Consider the following 20,005-nt stretch of genomic DNA (forward strand, 5'->3'; position numbering starts at 1 on the left):
TCCGTTGCACCACTCGCGCCGCCGCCGCCGGCCGCTAGGCGGCGCCGCGAGCCCAACTTCCTCCTCCGGGAGCTGGCTGCGGATTGGCCGCTCAGCGCTGCGGCGGAAGTGACGTTGTCCCGCCTCCCTCCCCCCCCCCCCCCCGCCGCCGCCGCCGTTACCGGCCGCCCCGCGCCCGGCTCCCGCCCCTCGCGCCATGTCCGGCCGCTCCCCGCCGGCCCCGCCGAGCCCGGAGCAGCGGGCGGCCAGCGCCGCGCAGTTGTGAGTACCGGGGCGCGGCTCAGGCGGGCGGGCGCAGCGCTCGCCCCCTCCCGGCGTCGGGCGGACGAGCCGCCGCGGCCCTCACACCCTCCCCCCCCCCCCCATCCCCCGGGACCGCCGCGGAGCGCCCGGTACGGCCGAGCACCGGGACAGAGCTGCCAGGTACGCTCCCGCCGCTGCCTCTCTGCCGCCCGCGGCCCCGGCTCCGCGGAGCAGGCGTCGGGTGTTGCGTGAGCGGCTCCCGGCTGGGGAAGCGGCGGCCGGGTGTCGCGGGACGGGCCGTGGCTGCTCTTCACGCCTGAGCCCGGCACGTGGTGCGCTCGCCGCGCTGCTTTCCCTCGCTGCCGGGGCTTGGTGTGTTCCGGGGAGCTCCGGGAGCGATCGGGGCCGTGTGCGGGCGGCCGGGAGAGCGGGGAAAGGAGGGAAGGTGTGAGGTACCGGCATTTAACGTGTGGCAGCGGAACGGCTGCACGCGCGTGTGTTGGACGTTGAGGTGTTGATTGTACTACAGCAATGACACTGAGGAGCTGCAGCGTGGCCAGAGCTGGGGAAGGGGCTGGAGCACAAGGGTGCTGGGGAGGGGCTGAGGGAATGGGGGTGTTGAGGCTGGAGGAGGCTGAGGGGAGCCAGGAGCACTCTCTGACACTCCCTCACAGGAGGCTGCAGGGAGCTGGGGGTCAGGCTCTGCTCCCCAGCAATGAATGACAGGACAAGAGCAAACGGGCTCCTCTTGCCTCAGGGGAGGTTGAGACTGGAGCTGAGGCAGAACAGGGTGAGGGCAGGGCTGGGACTGCAGCAGCTTCAAGGGCTTTTCCAACCCAAAGGATTCTGTGGTTCTTCACCAAGTTGTTCATTGAGCTACAGACTGTGGCTGTTGCTGGGAAGGGAGGTGGATGATGCTGACTTGGATCATGCCAAGGAGATTTTCCAGGCTCCACATTTACCTTCCTGCTGGCAAGGGCTGGGCTCCTGGGGCGTTTTCCTCATCTCTCTGGAGTTCTCAGGTTGCTGCATCTATCTGGTGAAGAGTTGTGGTTTAGCTTGTTAGAGCCACAGAGCTGCTGTGGCCATGGGATTGGTTTTAGTGGTGTTGATGTTCAGTTCTGCCAGATGTTTGATGGCTGGAGGAGCACCTGGTCACTGATGGATTGAGCTGTGAAGCACAGGGGCTGTTTCCTGGCAGTCAGCAGATTCTGCAATGCTTCTGTGCTCCAGGGAATGTTCTAGCTGCGTGACTGTTTCCATCCAAATTATCATCAAATGGCAAATGGTTTATTCTACCACTGTTGAAAGCTTCTGGATTACAATGGAAGCACCAAACCATTAAGAACTGGAAACCAGCCAGAGAAATGGCTTGGACCTAAATTCTGCCCCTGTTCCTCCCTTGGTGTGCAAACTCAACCTCAGCTTCCTGATTGCCATCAGGTAGTAAGAACAACCCCCATGTTATTGGCAATATTCAGCTATGCCATGGATGGAACAGAGCCATGTGAAACAGAATACAGTCAGTGGTTCTTCTTTGTGCCAAGGTGTATGCCTCTAATTGACTCTCAATGTTCTTTTGCTGCCTCCTGGGTTCCATTGAAGCCATTTAAATGGAATTGGTTCCCTGGAGTTTGTACTGGCTTGGAGTCCCTGGTTATTTATTTATGTTCCTAAAAGCTGAAAGTTGTCTCTAAAGTACTGGCTGGGAGAAAAGGAGCCTGAGAAGTAGCTTGTTTCGTTTCTTCTGATGCCTTTGAAGTGTAAATGAGGTTTGAGCAAGTGTTTGTGTGCTTTTGGGTCTCAGCTGATGCTCTGCTCTAGATGGCAGGAGGAGGATTGCTGTGGCAGTCCTGTGGTGGGTGCCCTGCTGGCTGAGGTGGGACTGGCACATGGATAGATGTCCTGAAAGTGGCCCCTGGGATGGATTGATTTCCTGAAGTGATTTTAGCAGGGCCTGTTGTGACAGAACAAGGGGTAATGACTTTAAACTGAAAGACATTAAACCAAGACAAGATCTAAGAACTCTTTTACAGTGAAGGTGATGAAACAAGGGCACAAGTTGGCCAGAGAGGTGGCAGATGCTCCATCCCTGGAAACATCCAAGGTTGGGTTGGATGGGGCTTTGATCTAGTGGAAGATCTCCCTGCTCATGGCAAGGAGGTTGGACTAGATGAGCTTTAAAGGTCCCTTCCAACCCAAACCATTTTGATTCTCTGATCTTCACTTCCTCTCTCGTAGGTTTTTAAGTAAATATGTGTGAATTCAACGTCTCAATGTCTCATCTGAACAGTTCCTTTCCCTTTTCTTTGCCTATCTTTTGGCTTTTTGCACTTCTGCAGGGCAGGACCTGCTGTTTGTTTCCAGTAAAATGGTTTTTTTCCAGAACTGGGGGCTTTCTTGCTCCTTGGTTGCATGGAGTGTGAAGATAAAAAGCTGTGATTGTCTTCTGTAGTCATCAGAAGCAGAAGTTTCTTCCTCAGCTGACTTAAAAGATGCTGTTTGTAGCTCAGTCTTAAAAACAAGGGTTTTTAAGCCCATGAACAGAGAGATGAGCAGTGACTCAAGGTAGCAATGAGAAGAGTGGAAGTGAGCCCTGCAAACCAACGTTGCTGCTGAGGAAAACATTCATGCAAATGCATCCTCTGTCTCTTCTCTCTGTTTCTCTCACTTCCTGTCTCTCTGATCTTCTCCTCTTCCTCTTGCCCAAAAGTGAGAGGTATCCCCTTGCTTTGACAGGTGGAGGAACGTACCTCTTTGGAGGTTTCTTCTGCCCTGTGAAGCCTGTTGGCAGTGCTAGTTAGTTTGAGTGGAGGTAAGTGCCTGTTTGTTCTGTACAAGTTGTTGTGGTTCAACAGAACTTTGTCTGTGCTGAAAATTTCCTTCTGAATTTGCCCCCAGCAAATGAAACCTGGTGTAAGATGATGTCAGTGCTCGTCCTTCTCAGCTGTCCCTTCTGATTCCAAACCATCCAACTCCTTTTTAGTACTAAAACCTCTGATGGCAGCTTCCACAAGGAACCACGTGGTTTATTGCCCACGTTTCAAACCAAAGTATTGCAGCATTCCCTGCCCACTGCACTGACCTATGATGGAAATGTCTGCTTCCCCACACCGGCTGCCCAGAAGTGAGGCAGCCTACCAAAGTACTGCGTGTGGGAGTTAATTCTAAGGTTACAGCAAGGAAATCTCTCCATGGCTAAAGCCTTTATGCCTTAGACAGACAATAGCATGGTCATTTATGTCAACCTCCAAAGGGAACGTGACCCCCTCAGACTGTAGCAGGAACTGTCCAACTCTGGGAGTGAAGAACATCCTTGTGACTTCTCACTTGATGGGAAAAGGCAATGTCCTGACTGACTTCCTGAGCAGCTACAACAGTGGGATGCAGGAATGAGATCTCCTGGTCACTCTCTCTCTTCCAAGCTGAGTTGGAAGCCCAAACTGTAATGCTTCACTGCCAGAAAAAAAAGATACCAGTGTTTCGAAGCTGCTTGTCAGTGAAGTGAACACAGTACTGTTGTCATCTGGACTGGGGCTGGGAGATAATCTCACGTCCGTGTTCTCAGTGCCTTGATGTAGAAAGTCAATGGAACAGAGCCAGAGTGCTCTTGGTGACTGAGAGTGGAGCTGGCAGCTTTGCCTTTTAATCATTCTGGATCTGATGTCAAGACCATGAAACCTGCTTCCAGTTCATCTGGTGTCTACTAGTGAGGGGAAGAACCCCTCAGTTTTGAGCATAAAGTGTCTGGACGTGCCGTGTTGCTTCTGCAGTGCTTTGGGCATGAGGTTGTTCTGAGAGCCCAGGAGTTCTTTGGGGAAGATGCCTGCACTCAGGCAAACTCACCTGAAGTGGGAAAGATTCTCTGTCTTGCAATGGACTTGAAAAACCTTGGCATTTGAAGCACTCACAACTAACTTCTGCTTTGACAAGGTTCTGTCTGTCTCTTCTGTTTCGAGTTCTTAACTTCACCTGAAAATCTTCTATATTTACTCTTCAGGCTTCACTGCTGCTGTTTCCATGTATTCCTTCTCCTTTGTGAAGCTTTCTTCTCTATAAAGACCTTTGTTTTCATACATGTACCCACCTTGATAGCATCTGAGGGGGTTTTTCATCTCTTTGGAGATGACCACCTGTGTCTGCCTAAAGAACGAGCAGGCAGGTGAGATGGAAGCATATGACTTGCTCACTCTACATCCTATTCCACAAAGCCAATGCTTCTGCATCTTCATTCCATCTCTTTTTTTTTGGTGTATATATGTGTTTGAAGTTCTTTCTGCCTCCCTCTTGCAATGTAACTAATCTGCCCGTGTTTTCCTGAAGCTTTCCTGCCGTTCATGCTTCATAACACCAAGCAGGGTTATTAATGTAACAGGAAGATGTGAAGGCAAAAAGCATTGCTTCTCTGTAACCTGGAGATGATGGTTTTCTTTTTCAGAGTGAAAGGCCCTGTAAGTAGAAGTGGAGGATTTCTGTAAGGGGTTTTGGCAGACCTTTTGGCTTATTCTTTGATCTGAAAAGGATGCCAGTCCTTGCAGCTCCAGGATGGGAAGTTGGCCACGATGTTCAGATAGCCTGTGGGATTCTCAAGTGCTGGCCCCAAATGAGGAGATCAGGATGATGGGGTTTTTTTTTGGCCAGTGAAGCTCTTGATGGTTAGATCTGTCATGTTGCAGCAGCTGATGTGCCTGAGCACTGGGTAAGCAGTTCAGTGATGCTGGTTAATGGCGGTATCAGCTGTGTTCACTTACGCTGCCTCTCGTTTCTCTCTGTGTGTTCAGCGTTGCAGGCTGCATGTACCGAGTCCTTCAGACCACAGGACCAGATGGAAAAAACCTTCTGAAATTACTTCCCATTTCTAAATCTTCTGGAAGCTTTGTGCCAATAGTTCAATCCTCAGCCATGCAAAACAATTCTAGTCCAGTCCATCTTACTTTTAAGACCCAGCTTGCTGATCCTACCACACCTCCATCTGTTAAGATTCCCGTTTTTCAGTCTGCTAATCCTGGCAAGATTCTTCTTACAAGGACATTAGACAAACAGGAAAGTGGTAGGGCAGGTTCTGAAAAAGAAAGCTTAGCTCCCAAACCAGCTGCTGCCATCCAGAGCACTTCTGTTTCGGTCGATAGACTCTCTGTGCAGAACATGGCTGTGACGAGCTCGTCCAGCCAGAGTAACGCTGCCTACATGCTGGTGAACAACCAAACCCTTCCAGTTAGTGTGAAGGCTCCAGTACTGCCCTCTGGCCACCACCTCCAGATACCAGCTGATGCAGAAGTGAAATCTGTCCTAGCTTCTTCTTTACCACCTGCCATCCAGCAGAAGATCCTGGCGGCTGCGGCGACAAACGCGCCCGGAGGAGCCGACGGGGCCAAACCGCCCACCGTGATTTACGTGTCCCCGGTGAACACCGTGAGAACGGTGCTTCCCAAGCGTCTGCAGCCCATCTGCCCCAAACCTGCCCCTGAGCCTGCAAAAACATTCCTGGTGACAGCTCCACAGAAGGGAAACGGTTCATCTCCCGAGGCGGTGCCAGCTGACGGGCAGCAGTGCCGGCAGACTCCCATGAAATGGATCGTGCAGGAGAGCCCACAGTCGTCAGCACCTTGCCTTATCCCTGTGAAATCATCCAACAATGTGGCTTCCAGGATCCTGAAAACGTTGTCAGACACCAAAAATGTAGAAATTAACTCTGCAAATATCTTACCCCTCTCTTCTAGTGGTCCTGGGGGAAGCCAGAAAAAAATGACACCTTTTAAAGATAACGCTCTGGTCATGTACAACGGGAAAGTCTATTTGTTGACCAAACGGGACTCTGATGTTCTATCAGCCCAAGTTGACAAACAAGGATCTTCCTCTTCTGATGCTTCACTCAAAAAGGAGACATCCAAGCTAATTGATTCTACTGCAGTCAATAAAATAACCAATAAAGTGGTGAATCTGGTGTTGTCAAAAACCAAGGGCGTGGCGCTGTCTCAGAAGGATCCAAACTCCAAACGTTCCTCGCCAGTGGGCTTAAGAAATGACTTAAAATCTGCACCTGCAGCTCTGGGGACACCAAGTGCTCAGCAGCAGAATTCCACTGTAGACCACAGAAGGAGTTTGCCCTTCACCCAGAGCACTTTGAGTGGAGTGACCCTTCTTACAGCAGCAGGGACACAAGAAAAGGCGTGTCAAAACGGCAAAGAAAAGATTCACTCCCCCAAAGCACCAAGTGCTGTTTTACCTCAGTCCAAGCAAGAGGGTGCTTTCAGTGAAGACTGGCAAAAGGTAACATGCCCATCTCAGCCTTTGCTCGATTGTTACATGCTCTTGGCTCTGTTTGAACGAGTTCACAGGTATTTGTTGTATCCTGTCACTGTTCTAAGTGTGGTTCTAATCAATAAATGATCCTTTTTCCTCCCCCCTCAATAAGAGAGCACTATGCAAGTGAGAGAATGCACAAAGAAAAGAAAGGGACAGGGAAAAGATGACTTTTTATTTCCTCCCAGGATAAATTGCTGGTAACGACTGGGACTGTAGGGAAGTCATTTGTTCTCTGAGCTCAGGAAGATAGCTGCATTCTGATGGTGTTGATGCCACCTTCTCCCAGCACAGCCATTGACTGTTGTGTGATGTAAGCTGGAGAAGCAGCTACACAAGAGGAGAACAAGGTGGAGGAGCAGGGTTTGTCATCCAGAGACAAATTCTGATGTTGCAATAAGTCAGCATATCTCTGCCAGCCCAGCCAGCCAAAGGCAGGAGCTGCATTTCCTTCCTCTGGTGCTATGATGGAGGGATCCACCTCCTTTGACTCATGGTTTCATGTCAGGCAGAAGAAGCTCCTGATATCTTGAATGGCTTTCCTCCTCCAGGCTGGACCTACATATTCTTTTAAGACCAGAACATTGGAAATATGTAAGAAGCCCGTTGCCTAAAATCCCCCAAACTCTGCCCATGAGAGATGGTAGATCAAATTTGCAGTTGCTCAAGAGGCCAGAATGAATTTGCCTCCAGATAAAAAGCCCATCATTCTGAAGCTAGTTTACACTTGGTTGTGTTGACCAGGCAGAAGAGAAACATCAGCTAAGTGTGTGTAGACACTCAGCCATTGCAGCAGACCACAGAGCATCTCTTTTGATTGTTCCTCACCTGAAGAATGGTTAAAATAGACTCTTTTTTCCCCTTCAGTGCTGTGTGATGTATTCTCATTTGCTTTGACCTCTGTGGAGAACAGCACACCCAATGTTTGCTGCTCTTAGTCCATCAGTTTGGAACCCCCTGGATTTTCAGATCTCCTCAAGTGAGACTGAAGATCAGACACAGCTCAGTTACAGTGAGGTTTGAGATCTGAGGTGGCTCATAGTGCTTCATTAGTGTCACCAGCCACAGTGCACGCAGGAAATGCATTCAGCAGTCTGAAAGGGATGCTGTAAACACACCATCTGATCATTGGTCACCTTCTCATGTTACTTGGAAGCTTTAGAACAGGCCGTTGCCATGTTGTTTCCTTTCCTTCTGTGGTTTGCTAGTTGGCCTGTGCATTTCCTGGGTGCTCCACAACGTCCCTGGGCTTTGCAGTAACTGAAGTGTTAGACCTAGGAGGATAGGTGTAGAACATCTCCAGGTTGGCTCACTTGTGTGAAATGTGACTCTTGGAGAATGGGAGACAAAACAAATGTGCATCTCTGTGTGAACACACAGTTTGGCTGTATGGAGAGGGAAAGGGAGAGAGAGAGATTGATGGTGCTCTCACTGTTTCTGTATTTCAGATCCAATGTGAAACGATGAATTCACCTGGAAAAGTTCAAATCAGACAGGAAGAGAAGCCACATTGGAAACAATACTTGGAGTTAAGGAAGAAATTTGGTCTGTCTAAGGAGGAGAGAGTGTACCTTAGGAGAATACCATCAAAGGCCTCTGTTGAGAAAGCAGAAGAAAGGGTTTGTTCCAGTAACAGCTTGAAAAGGAAGAATGATTCTTACAGTTCACCATTAGATGTGGAGATACCAAATCAACATCAGGAGTGTATTAAGGAGGAAAAGGTACCTTGACATTTTTTCAGTGCTAAAATGTGTTGTGCAGCACGCTGAGAGAGCAGCAGATGTGTGGTTGGTCCAGAGCTCGGTGTGATTTGGGCCCTCCCACGTCTGGATTCAGCATGGCAAGTCAGTCATGCTGAATGAAGTTATGCTCCCTGTGAGGAGGGTTCCTAGGGGTTGTTTGTGTCCCCCAGCAGAGCTGTGTGATGTCAGGATGGCTTGAGTAACAGAGGAGAGTTTTTTGTGTTCTTTTCTGGGTTCCATTGGAGGAAATGTGAAGAACAGATGCTTTGAAAGGCCTGGACCCTCAGTAGTGGCTGAACAGTCAAAGGGACAGTCCATGGCATGCAAACCACTCCTCTGTATCCTGCTTTAGATTTAGTCTTCTGCAAACAATTCTGTTTATCCAGTAGTGCAACAGACACAAGCAGAGTAAGAAGAATAATTTCTCGTGAGGCTTTACCCCGCAGTGTGGAGTCAGTCACGTGCTGTCGCTGCACTTCAGTCGCTTCCATCGCTAGGTCAGCTTCCAGAGAGAGGCATCCACTTAGTCACTGCTGGGTTTATGGAAACTTACCTGTCAGCTGTCTGAACTTTACAGTTGCAAATGTTCTTTTCTCAGGTTGGTCCTTTGTCAGTAACTAGGAACTTCCTGAGGTGCTCTGGAAAGGTTCCCTCGCTGTGGGAACTTAACACGTTCCCATCATTCCACCCTTCCAAAGTGCTTCTGGTCACCTGTAGCACTCTACATTTTCTTCTGTATGATTCTACTTTACCCAGTCAAAGGCTTTCCCAGGTTTTAATAGTTCTGGATAAGAGCCCTGCCTTGAGCAGAACTACTGGCTGCTCTTGGGAAGGGATGTAGAATCATTACAGTTGGAAAAGACCTTTAAGATCGAGTCCAACTACTCGCAACAGTTCAATAAGGAATCAGCTGGGAGGAATCCAGACTTGCAACGGACCCTGTTGCTCATGTTGGAGCTTTTTGGAAATGGAAGAAGCACAAAGAGTTCTTGTACCTTTTGATTTTTCCTGTCAAGCAGAAATTTGTGTGTCTGGCACTACTAAAGAGCCTGGGCAGCAGCAGGAGATGCTAGGTGTGAGCAGGACAGGCAGGAGCACCCTGTTGACCCAGGAAGGAATTAAATGTCCTGGAATTGTCTGTTTGCTCCAATTGCTAAAAGAAACAGCTGCCATGTAGGGATCCTAAGAAGCCTGCAACAAAGAACTTGTCACTTTTGCTTGGGGAACTGTGGTGTTGTCATGTAGAGTGCTGCTGAGTTTAACAGGAGTTTGTCTTGTGTGTTTCTTGGCCGTACAGATGATTGTGGGTCTGGAAGAGGATTTGACTAAGAAAAGAAGAGTAAAATCCTCCTCACAGTCACACAGTGGAAAGAGAAGGAGAACTTCAGTCCAATCAACCCCAAGCCCAAGTTCAGAAGACAGCAGCTCCAGCTGCAGTGTAGCCAGCAGAAGTGTCTCACCCCCCCCAGCCCTGTCACCACAGCACAACATTCCCACAGACTGCGCGGCGTCGCCTCTGGGGCAGGCCTCTGAGCAAGACCCCTACTCCCAATCCAGTGACCTGACAGACTCAGACATCCCTGTTTTAGTGTCTTCTGAAGATAACTCTTCATTTCTGGAAGGTTCTTTCAGGGATGATACTTTCCCTTTGACTCCCCCAGACCTGGATGAAACGATCCGGGATGAAAAGATCAAACGCCTGAAGCAGCTGTTGAGGGAGCGCGAAGCGGCGCTGGAAGAGATGCGCCGGAGGATGCAGCAGAGCTGAGGTGCTGGGGCTCTGCCTCCTGTTCAGCTGTGGCTCAGTGACTTCAGGAAGAAATCCCTTCCTCAGACACACACAGGTATTTCTGGGAGATGGAAGATCCAAAGGAAACTCACAGGGTTTGTGTAATTTAGAGAAGTACGAAGGGTTTCTTGTTAAACACCAGAAATAAAAGACTTGGACCGTCAAATCCTGCTTTTGTGACATTATAGATATGTATAAATATATAGAAATATCTCAGAGGATGCAGAGAGGCTTTTTTATTAATGTGTCCCTGTATTTTCAATTGAGGGGTTTCTGTATTAATCCAAACTAATAAACATTCCCACTTTGGAGTTGATGGCCTGTCTCTTAGAAGCAGGATGTAAATTGCAGCTCCCAGCTGTACAAAGACATTTCTTTTTCCTTCATTTTCCTGCTGTGCATGAGAACTTCTGTGAATTCCTGAGAACTGTCATAAAAAGTCAATGGTTGGTGTTGAATAAATGCTATTGAAATGACCTGGGAATTAGACTTGAGGCAATAACAATGTATACAAAACCTCTTAGAGATGCAAAGACAGAAGCAGTAGAAGCTCTTGCTGACTGTTACCTGCATATGTGTCTCTTGTTATTCTTGTTGAGCTTTTATAAGGCCTCTGCCAGCTGTGGAACGTTGAGGTTCAGCTGTGGAGGAAGAGTATTTTTCTTTAAACCATGATGTTGAATCCTGACTTGCTGAAGCAAAACAAAGCACCTTTCTCTCTCTATCCAGGGTGCTGGTCATAGTTCTTGCCGAGTCTCAGTCTTGGAACAACGTCAGTGCAAAGTTGAAAGAGGCCCCTGAGAGACACAACTCATTAACGACCTTCATTTAATTCATGTGTGACAGTGGCATGTGCAGAAATGTGTCAGGCTTGTTGACAATACTGACATTTGCATTGCTGTGCAGGTTAATGGCAAAGCCCTTCAGGTCAAGTACAACACAATCACTTCATTTTGAATATAAAATGGTTAGAAATATGGACCATTATTGCTCCTGAGTTCCTGAGTGATGCTGAGGACACGTTCCCTTTGCCTTCATCAGATGCTCCCTGCCACCAGCAGCGTCTGCTCCTCGCTGCCAAAGATCAGGGGGGTGTCGTAAAGGGTCTGTCCCTGCAAACTGGCAACAGCACGCAGGGAAATCTTCTGTGTGGGGAGAGAAAAGGAAAGGAACAGCCCAGTGAGCAGCCTGAGCCAGTGCCTCCAGTCACATGGAACGTCACTTTACCTGGAAGTCACGGATGTAGGTGAGGAAGAAGCTGAGGAAGGAGAACGCCAAGGACCACTCTGAGATGGTGCTGATGAGATGAGCTGTGTAGCCCTGGGTAAGAGGGGGAAGATCCCATCAGTTAGAAGCTCTTCTTGACCCTGTGATGGCACAAAGATGGCTGGCACACACCACATCTCACACCCACCACTGCTCCCTTTGCAGGGGAACATTTCTGAGCACCTTGGGAGTCTCCCAAGTGCTGAACTCAGCAGGAGAGTGAGAATGATGAGGAGAAGAGCTGCTCCACACAGCTGGGAATTTAACACCACCTACAAAACCTCAGTCAAGAGCTTGGCAGGACTAATGGCAAAAACTCTGCAGAAGGTCTGAGGTTCTCCTCTGGATGTACCTCCAGTGCCACCCTCCAGCTGTGCCTGGAGAGGATGAGAAGGGCCAGAAGGTTCAGACACACCTGCCCTTTCTCAGTCCCACTTGGACTTGCCCAGCACTCATCACTTCAATGGCAGCTCTACCACTCATGTGCTTTGGCCTCTCTCCTCATTTCCCACAGGTGGGAGCTCTACTTCCCTGTGCCCCTCTGGCCCAGGGGGCTCATTCTGGGCAGTTAACAGCCACCAGGAACCGCTGCCCAGCACAGAGGAGCAGCCTGACAGCTTGTTGGGACAGTTCAGTGACTGCCCATGAGCGAGATGAAGTTAAAATAACCCCTGAAGCTGCAACTGTTCTGCTCAGAGCCAGTGGCTGCAGACTGGCTCAGCTGGTGAAGCTCCCGTGTCCTCTCACATGCCAAGGACGTGGAGACAACTGCACTTGTCACTTCTCAGATATGTTTATCAGCACAAACAATGCAGCTGGTTTTTGTTGTCTTTGTTTTCCTCCACTCAGTCATTTACCTTCTCCTGTGGGTCCCAGTGCAGTTTCTGCACGAGGTTTGTTCCGTACAGGCCGCTGTACAAGACAACTGAGGAAACAAACACTGAGGAAACACGTTAAGGAAGATTCAAGAGCAAGAATCAGCAACTTTTTTATCATCCAGTGACTCACTTGTGGGTTGAGCCTGATGGTTCCCTTTCTCCTGAAGTTCCCAGGTTGCAACACAGGCTCTGAAGAGGTGGCATGAGCCAAGGTGGCTGTAACAAAAGGATACTGCTCAGGATGCTGGAGCAGCACCAGAGCAAGACGCTCAGGCGGATCCAGAAGATGTCTTTGCTGTGAAGTTCTGGCTGCATCAGGTAGGACAGGACAGTCTGGACCAGCATATAAATGGCCCCTACTCCGAAGGTCAGGCAGGCTCCAACCACATGGATGTAGTACAGGATGCATTTCTGGGGAAGAAAAGCACTGCTTGTACAGAACCTCCTGGCACTCTAAACTCTGAGGGCAATTTTCTTCTGCAAGCTTTGGCCTCCCACCCAGCTCCAACTCCATTTCCTTCTCCCAGCACTTCTGGAATGTGCCAGTACTTAGGGGATTTTGTTTCCCTTGGTAACCCCAGTCACCTGCCAGCCCTCTGTGTTGCTGCTTTTGTTGAGTTCTTGTGGCTCACAGGTCACAGCCACACCTGAACTACAAGAGCTTAGAAAAGCTGTTCTCTGAAATCAAACCAGAAATAGGGTTGGAGTGTTGTGCTCCAGAGCTAGAGCTCTGACATGCAGGAGAACCAAGGGGAGTTTGCTTTCTGCAAAACTTGGAGGGTTTTTCATGTTTTGAGATGTCATGAAGGGTTGTTCCCAAGCCCCAGTGGATAAAGAAATCAAGTAAGAAATTATAAACCAAACCCTAATTGTTTTAAAGAGCTTTCTGTGAGGAATCTGACAAAGGCAACCCAGGTTTTGCCTCCTCAGAATGTTTTGCTTTCAGTAAAAAACCCCCATTTTTATCAGAGATCCTGGTAAGCAGCCACACAGCTCTGGCCAGCTCTGGAGCACTGCAAGGAAAGCACAAACCTGGAAGTTTGCAATAATGCAAAGTCCAAAACAGCTCATGAGTCCCAGCGTGAGGCCCAGCTTGTTCAGCTTGATGACATTGGGTTTCTCTGGATTCAAGGCATCAACCTGTTTGTAGCGGACGTACATGGTGGCCACTCCTGTCAGGGACAAGCAGAGGCAGAAGGGTGTGCAGCTGATGAGCAGACTGTGCTTTGGGCACTGGGAAGATTCTGAGGGACAGAAGCAACTATTTGTGAAGTGTCTTGTGAAATGGGAAAGCTGAGAATCTGGAAGTCACAACTGAAATCCCAGAATCCCCAGTGGTGGGGCTGGAAGGGCCCTGCAGAGCTGCTCCAGCCCCAGCCCCTGCTCCAGCAGCTTCCCCTGGCTCGGGGCACAGGAACGTGTCCAGGTGGGGTTGGAAACCTCCAGGTAGGGAAACTCTCTCTAGAAGTTCCCTGTCTCTCATGAGCTGGGGAGCCCAGAACTGGACACAGGACTCCAGATGAGGCCTCAGCAAGGGCAAGGGGAGGGAGAAGAAAACCTCCCTTCACCTGCTGCCCACACACTTAATACACCTCTGAATGCCATTGGCTTCTTGCCCATGAGGCCACGTTGCTGCTCATGGTTATTTGCTGCCCACCAGCACTCCCAGGTCTCTCCTGGAGCTGCTCTCAGCAGGTCACTCCCAAACAATTCAACTCACTGTGTTCTTCCTCTTTCATTCTTGGGTTCTTGCCCCTCTCCAGAACTGCAGCACGAGGCAGGGGACTGCTTGAAATTTGCATTTCTGTTTCTTTTACTAGTCTGGGGTATTTTTGACAACACATTTTTGGCCTCCTGCAACCTGCAGTTGTCTTGCTGGCTTTGTGGGTAACATCCCTACGTGCACCTGCCTCTGAACTGCTCAAGAGAGTTGAGATTGATTGCATAGAATTTGGTTTTTGACTGAGAACTACGGGCTGCTTAATGACCTGAAGGAGGACATTGAGTTGTTCAGAGCTGTGTGCAGTCCAGAAGTGCCAAGGGCAGCTCTCTACTCACCCAAGAAAGTCGAGACATTTAACATGATCCCAAATAAGCATCTTTCAGGGGGTGTTGTCCCTGTGTCACTGGAAGAGACAAATGGAGTGATATGTGTCTGTCTATACTAAAAACACTTGCAACACAACCTTACTCACTTCAGTCCACAAAGGAACCATAAGAAACGGGGTTTTCTCAATGAATTTTTCATTACTGCAACTCTAGTTGCTAGTTTCTAGACCTGTAGGGATGGGTGAGCATGGTGAAGACATGGCCACCTCCATACAACAAGGAGTGAACACACTTGGTGTGACTATTCCTTTTGTATTGGCCTTGACTCCTCCATCTGAGGTGAATAAAGGGAAAAATGAACAAGCTGGAAAACTGAGAGCCCAAAGGTGGGGATGCAGTTGGGGATGCAGATGATAGCATGGGTTTAGTGGTGCAGCCGTGGCTGGTGACAGCAGGATGCCTGACTCTGAACAGAGGGTTGGAGATGCATTCCAGGTTTTGCTTGTTCATCACCATGGTAAGGGCACATCCACAGAGCCTCAGCTGAAGGGTTCAGGCTTTGAACAGTCAGGAGTTGTGGAGCTGGAGGTGTTGGGTGAGAAGTGCTGTCTGAAACTGGGAGCTGGGGAAGAACTCCCAGACATGAGAGGCCAAGCCAAGACTATGATACAGTGAAGAGGGTGATTGTACAAACGTTACTGACCTGATGTAGGGCACCAGAGGGTCAACGTGGTGCAGGATGGTTGCAGTGATGTATGAAAAGACAAAAGATGCAGCTGACCAAACAACCAAAGCTGCAGGCAAGATGGAGAGGCCTTGCTGAAACCACCACATTGCAGTGCAGGCTTCAACTCCCAGCGCTGGGAAGAATCAAATACAAAGGTTTCCTCAGATTCCTCAGAGGTTTTGCTTTTCTTGAGGCAAGTTGCTTCAAGTTCAGCCACTTGATCCTTCTCTCAGACCTGCCTCACCTACCCAAAGTGAACATTTGACTTCACACCACAGAAGCAGCCATAAATAAGCAGAAATAACATCTGGAAGTGCTAATTCTGAGTTTAGAAGCACATGAGGAAGGGAAGCAGTAGTGTCACTCTCCTACACGTCTTGGCATTTGTTGCTGCCAGAATAAAGGTCGAGTGGGTGACTGTGAAGAACTGGCTGCATTTTCTTCTCAGCCTTGTGTGATAACACTGTGCTAGAATTAGTGAGGCTGACAGAGAACGTGTCCCAGCAGTGACAGTTTAACTGATGGGGGCTCTTGTGGAGCCTCTGACTTCCACTAACAATCAACTGGGCAGACATGGAGGAAATGACCTAAAATTACTTTAATATCTGCCCTCATTTGCTCCCTGTCACGCTGTGTGACTCAACAGCTGTTACAAGCATTGTTTAAATAAGCTCACAGATACTTATGAGCAAGAGCTGAGTGCCACCAGCCACAACCTTCAAACTTCAGGGCTGCTTCCTGCTGCTGGCTACAGAGCAGCTCCCCTGAGTGCTGGGTGTGCTGTGCTGGGGGACACTGAGGTGCTGGAGAGGGAGCTGGGCAAGGGGCTCCTTTTAAGCTCAGAATGTTAATGCTTCAAAGAAGAAAAATGATCTCTGGCTTTCTCCTGGGAGGTAACAAAAGCCAAGAACTGATGACCCTCAAATGCAGGGTACAGTTACATCGTCGTAAACTGAAGGCTCAGCAGCTTGTAAGGAAGATGTTGGGTAACAGATGAAAGTGTCCCAACAGGAGATGGAGGGAATAAGGACAGAGTGATGGAACTGAAGGTGCTGGCTTGCTTACCCTTTCATTTTTAAGCTAGGTGTAATATTTGCTCTCAACACTGACTTTCTTTTAAAGGCTGTAGTGCAGTACAAGCAGTGATGAATATCACTCCACAATCCACAATCCCACCTCTTGTAGGTGTAAGCTGTGAATTTGAAAGCAAACCAGCCATTTTGCACAGCATTGTGTTAGAGATGATGGCTGGAAAACAAACCCAATAGGCCACATACCTGAGAGCAAGGGCATCAAAAGAAATGTCTCCTCAAGGGGAATCCTTCCTGGTTGAGTTCCACATTGGCTTCATTTTTCTCTTCTAAATCTTTGAGATATAAGGAAAAATCAAGCAGATGTGAGGTGATTCGATGCTCTCTATTATTGATTCTCTTCCTTAGCAACTTTTTTAGCCCCTCTTCTAACAGAACTATGATTTTCTTAACTATTTATCCTGATCTGTAGGTACTTTGGTGTCCTCAGGAGGTTTTTTTTAAGCCCCAGATTGAGCATGAGTAATCTTTCCTGTGATAGATGTTATCAAACCGTCATCAAGAGCAAGTCAAGGAAGTGTTTCGAAAGCAAAAGAAGATTTTAACAGATTCTGAGGTTTTCCTTTAAATGCAGGAAGTGTGCAGCAGCATTCTGCATGTGCTTGAGCACCAGAAACTGCACACCACCACCATTAATGGCAGAAAGATCATGTTACCTGGGGTGAGAATGCTGAAAGGATGATGGAAGTACATGGGGGAAAGGGCCCTACATCCCACATTGGTGCTGCTACCCAGACTGTCAGCAAGTCAGGCAGAGATAAAGCCTTACTGAGGGTTACTCCTTTTTCTCTACAGGAAATACAGTCCACTGGATGCTGTGTTGAAGGAAGAAATACACTCTGAAGTAAACACCAGAGTTGGGTGGGGATGAGTCAGAACACGAATCAGCATGTTCATTTGCACAACTTGTCAGGGTTAAGCTGATAAGAGCGGTTAAAGGTCGCTTATCCTCATTAAAAAGAAGTAGGAAATGTGTCACCTTTGTTGTTCCCACTGTAACAGACAATTGTGTTTCCTTGCTACAGGCACCAAAGGAAAGCTGCCAGTACATCTTTTTGGGTACAGGGCTCAGCTTCTAGAGTTGAAGGAAAGATTTCTGCCCTCTCCCAGCCCCTGTTACCCAGCTGGGGAAGCAGCAGAATGGCACAACGCCAGGCCAAGCAGAGCCTGGCACAACATACCCCTGACATAAAGATGTACCCGTGCCTGTTTTAGAAACAGGGCATTTCACTGTGCCAGCTTGTCTCTCCAGCTGACTGGGGAGCTCGGTGTTCCAGGGTGAAGCCGTGCTACCTGCCAGCCCCACCTGTCTAACCAGAGAAAAGCAGCCCCAAATACATGAGTCCTCGAAGCAGAGCAGAGACAGTTCTCCCTGTGCCAGCTGGGGAATGGAAGCTGTGGCAAGGTCAGCTCAGGGTGGTCAGAGGGAAAAGAGAGAGGGGACAGCACGGAGGGAAGGTTTAGGTGAGCTGCTGGGCAGGAGGGAAGAGGAGATGGAGGGGAGAAAGGGTTGGGAGGTGATGGAGAGGCTCGATGCGGTCCCCGGGGCTGGGGGGTCACTGGAAGCGCTGAGCGGCCGCGGTGGGAGGTGGTCGGGGGGTCACTGGGGCAGCAGGAGCGGTGGGGAGGGATTTGCTGGGGAAGGAGCAGAACACCCGAGGTAACTGGGGGGGTCTCTGGGGGAGCGGCCGGTGGGTCCGCGGGGGCTCAGCGGGGTCATGAAGCAGCCGGGGGCTGCCGCGGGTGTGATGGGGACGGGCGAGAGGAGTCAACGAGGAGTGAAACGGGGCTGGAGACTGTGTGCGCTGGAGGGTCCCCCCGCAACCCCCGCCCCGCTGTACCTCAGCCGCTCCCGCACCAGCCCCGCACCGGCCCCGCTGTACCTCAGCCGCTCCCACACCGGACCCGCACCGGCCCCGCTCCCCGCGCCCCGTTGTACCTCAGCTGCTCCCGCACCAGCTCCGCACCAGCCCCGCACCAGCCCCGCACCGCTCCCGCTCCCCACGCCCCGCTGTACCTCGGCCGCTCCCGCACCGCTCCCGCACCGGCCCCGCTGTACCTCGGCCGCTCCCGCACCGCTCCCGCACCGCTCCCGCACCGGCCCCGCTGTACCTCAGCCGCTCCCGCACCGCTCCCGCACCAGCCCCGCTGTACCTCAGCCGCTCCCGCACCAGCCCCGCACCGCTCCCGCACCGGCCCCGCTGTACCTCAGCCACTCCCGCACCAGCCCCGCACCGCTCCCGCACCAGCCCCGCTGTACCTCAGCCGCTCCCGCACCGGCCCCGCACCGCTCCCGCACCAGCCCCGCTGTACCTCGGCCGCTCCCGCACCGCTCCCGCACCAGCCCCGCTGTACCTCAGCCGCTCCCGCACCAGCCCCGCACCGCTCCCGCACCAGCCCCGCTGTATCTCAGCCGCTCCCGCACCGCTCCCGCACCGGCCCCGCTGTACCTCGGCCGCTCCCGCACCGCTCCCGCACCGCTCCCGCACCGGCCCCGCTGTACCTCGGCCGCTCCCGCCCCGCCCCGCCCCGCACGCGCCTTTCCGGCCGTCGCAAAAGCGGCGTAAACGCGCCGCCCGGTGCGGGGGGACGGAGGTAACTGTGGGGTGTCTGCGGGTGAGGGGCGGCTCGGTTCCGTTCCGTTGGTTCGTGTCCCCGCGGGGGGCTCGCGGGGAGCGGGGGCTGCCCGTGGGTGGGTGACGGAGGGGTCGCCGAGGCCGGGCCTGTGCCGGGCACCCCGGCGGGCCTGGGCACGGGAGGGGGGACGTGTCCGCCCCGGGGGTTCCCTCCTTCGGGCTGGGGGTGAGGCGGGTGGCCGGGCCGAGGGCTGCCCTTGCCCTCCGCTCCTTCCCCCGGCTGTTTCCCGGCGAGCATCCAGGCCCGGGGGAGCTGTGCGGAGGCCGGGCTGCGGCGGGTTGTGTCGGAGGCCGAGGCGGTGTCGGGCCCGGCAGGAGGGAGCCCCTCGGCTGAGGGCAAAGCGTGCGGCCTTTTCTGTCGGGATTAGCGCTTCTGGTCGTCCAGGACAACACCCACAGGGACCTGCTGGGGGACTAGGTCTGATTTCCTCATAAACGAACGGGTGCACGTCTGCCTGCTCCCAAACTTAGCGAGCTCCTGACTAAGCGAGGTCCTGTTTGCTTGCTCTGTCCTCTCCTCTCCCCGACAGGGCTTTCCGAGGCTGGCTTTTTGCTGTTGGAAATAGCCTTAATTAAGCTGTGGAGACTAGAAGTGAGAGCACTCGATCCTGTACAAGTACTGACCTTTGGTTTACAGTTTAGGGAGCTATTGGGTATGTGCCTCACTGATGGCTTTACAGATAGACAGTGGTCGTTGTCCTCTCTCCACCTTCATTCTGCTGGACTTCACAGCTGGTTGTTTTTATTTCCCTGGATGGATCTTGTAGATAAATAGCAAACTTTTCTATTTATCCTTTCTCTGCTGCTTCTCATCTCGTTCATGTAGGGAGTGTTTCTGGTCACTTCCCTCCAAAGGAGGTGGAACGGGGCGAGGGTCCTTGTTTGTGCTGGAAATGCTGTTCCTGCCCCTGTGTTTTGTTTTCACGGGGTGTCTGTAGGTTGTCTTTGACCAGCTGAAGGTCTCTAGCTCTGTGTGTTTCTTGTGTGTCTCAAGCAGACCATGAGCTTTCACCTCAACTGCCTTAAATTTTGAGAAGAAATAAGCTGCAGCAAAACTGAAGTAAGGAACAGCCACCTAAAAATGCTTCTCACTGCTGTTCAGCTTTGCTAAAGAGGCAAAGCAGTTAAATTAAAACCCCTTCAAGTACAGAAGGGTCTTTAGTGCTCTCAGTTGCTAAAGTGGGGTCTGTTACATACAAAGAGCTTTCATATGAGAAAGGTGTAGGGGGGCTGATTGCGAGTCTGTGATGTAAGTCAGCGGTGTGGGGTAAGTTGCTGCTG

General features: G+C 51.0%; 4 protein-coding genes across 26 annotated transcripts in view; 3 read left to right on the top strand and 1 right to left on the bottom strand.

The window, feature by feature from the left end:
- The first annotated feature begins 172 nt into the window (after positions 1-172).
- Positions 173-17,063, top strand: LRIF1 (ligand dependent nuclear receptor interacting factor 1). 7 transcript variants are annotated; one of them, XM_062013340.1, is made up of 8 exons: positions 197-261; positions 2,983-3,058; positions 3,145-4,176; positions 4,682-4,942; positions 5,025-6,513; positions 7,995-8,267; positions 9,586-12,539; positions 16,884-17,063. In XM_062013340.1, exons 4-7 carry the CDS (start codon positions 4,896-4,898, stop codon positions 10,054-10,056), a joined length of 2,280 nt encoding a protein of 759 aa, XP_061869324.1. In that variant the 5' UTR covers positions 197-261; positions 2,983-3,058; positions 3,145-4,176; positions 4,682-4,895; the 3' UTR covers positions 10,057-12,539; positions 16,884-17,063. The 7 variants fall into 7 exon arrangements, with proteins under 7 accessions (XP_061869322.1, XP_061869321.1, XP_061869324.1 ...); XM_062013339.1 differs by lacking the exon at positions 197-261 and adding an exon at positions 337-423; XM_062013342.1 differs by lacking the exons at positions 197-261; positions 4,682-4,942 and adding an exon at positions 337-423.
- Positions 6,701-18,223, bottom strand: DRAM2 (DNA damage regulated autophagy modulator 2). Of its 14 annotated transcripts, none has more exons than XR_009820258.1 (10): positions 16,858-17,230; positions 16,275-16,363; positions 14,974-15,130; positions 14,280-14,347; positions 13,254-13,393; positions 12,455-12,632; positions 12,201-12,283; positions 11,305-11,397; positions 10,645-11,196; positions 6,701-10,504 (listed from the first exon to the last, which is right to left on the bottom strand). XR_009820258.1 is itself a non-coding variant. In XM_062013360.1 (10 exons), the coding sequence occupies exons 2-9, from the start codon at positions 16,288-16,290 to the stop codon at positions 10,680-10,682; spliced, it is 774 nt and encodes a 257-aa protein (XP_061869344.1). In that variant the 5' UTR covers positions 16,291-16,363; positions 16,858-17,230; the 3' UTR covers positions 6,701-10,504; positions 10,645-10,679. The 14 variants fall into 14 exon arrangements, 12 of the variants coding, with proteins under 12 accessions (XP_061869344.1, XP_061869335.1, XP_061869337.1 ...); XR_009820257.1 differs by having other exon boundaries at positions 6,701-7,113; positions 7,375-11,196; XM_062013360.1 differs by having other exon boundaries at positions 10,645-10,718.
- CEPT1 (choline/ethanolamine phosphotransferase 1) overlaps positions 12,468-20,005 on the top strand; it is a 34,837-nt gene continuing 27,299 nt past the window's right edge. For 2 of the 4 annotated variants that reach the window (XM_062013347.1, XM_062013345.1), the window contains exon 1: positions 12,468-12,539. The gene's annotated coding sequence lies outside the window, so the exon portion shown is untranslated. Of the gene's footprint in view, positions 12,540-18,636; positions 18,705-20,005 lie in introns of those variants that run through there. The other 2 variants (XM_062013348.1, XM_062013349.1) reach the window with 2 other exon arrangements.
- LOC133627593 (uncharacterized) lies at positions 17,807-18,655 on the top strand. Its single transcript, XM_062013887.1, has one exon. The coding sequence runs from the start codon at positions 17,807-17,809 to the stop codon at positions 18,653-18,655; it is 849 nt and encodes a 282-aa protein (XP_061869871.1).

This window comes from Colius striatus, chromosome 22 (assembly GCF_028858725.1).
Source record: "Colius striatus isolate bColStr4 chromosome 22, bColStr4.1.hap1, whole genome shotgun sequence".
Classification (NCBI taxonomy): Eukaryota; Metazoa; Chordata; class Aves; order Coliiformes; family Coliidae; genus Colius; species Colius striatus.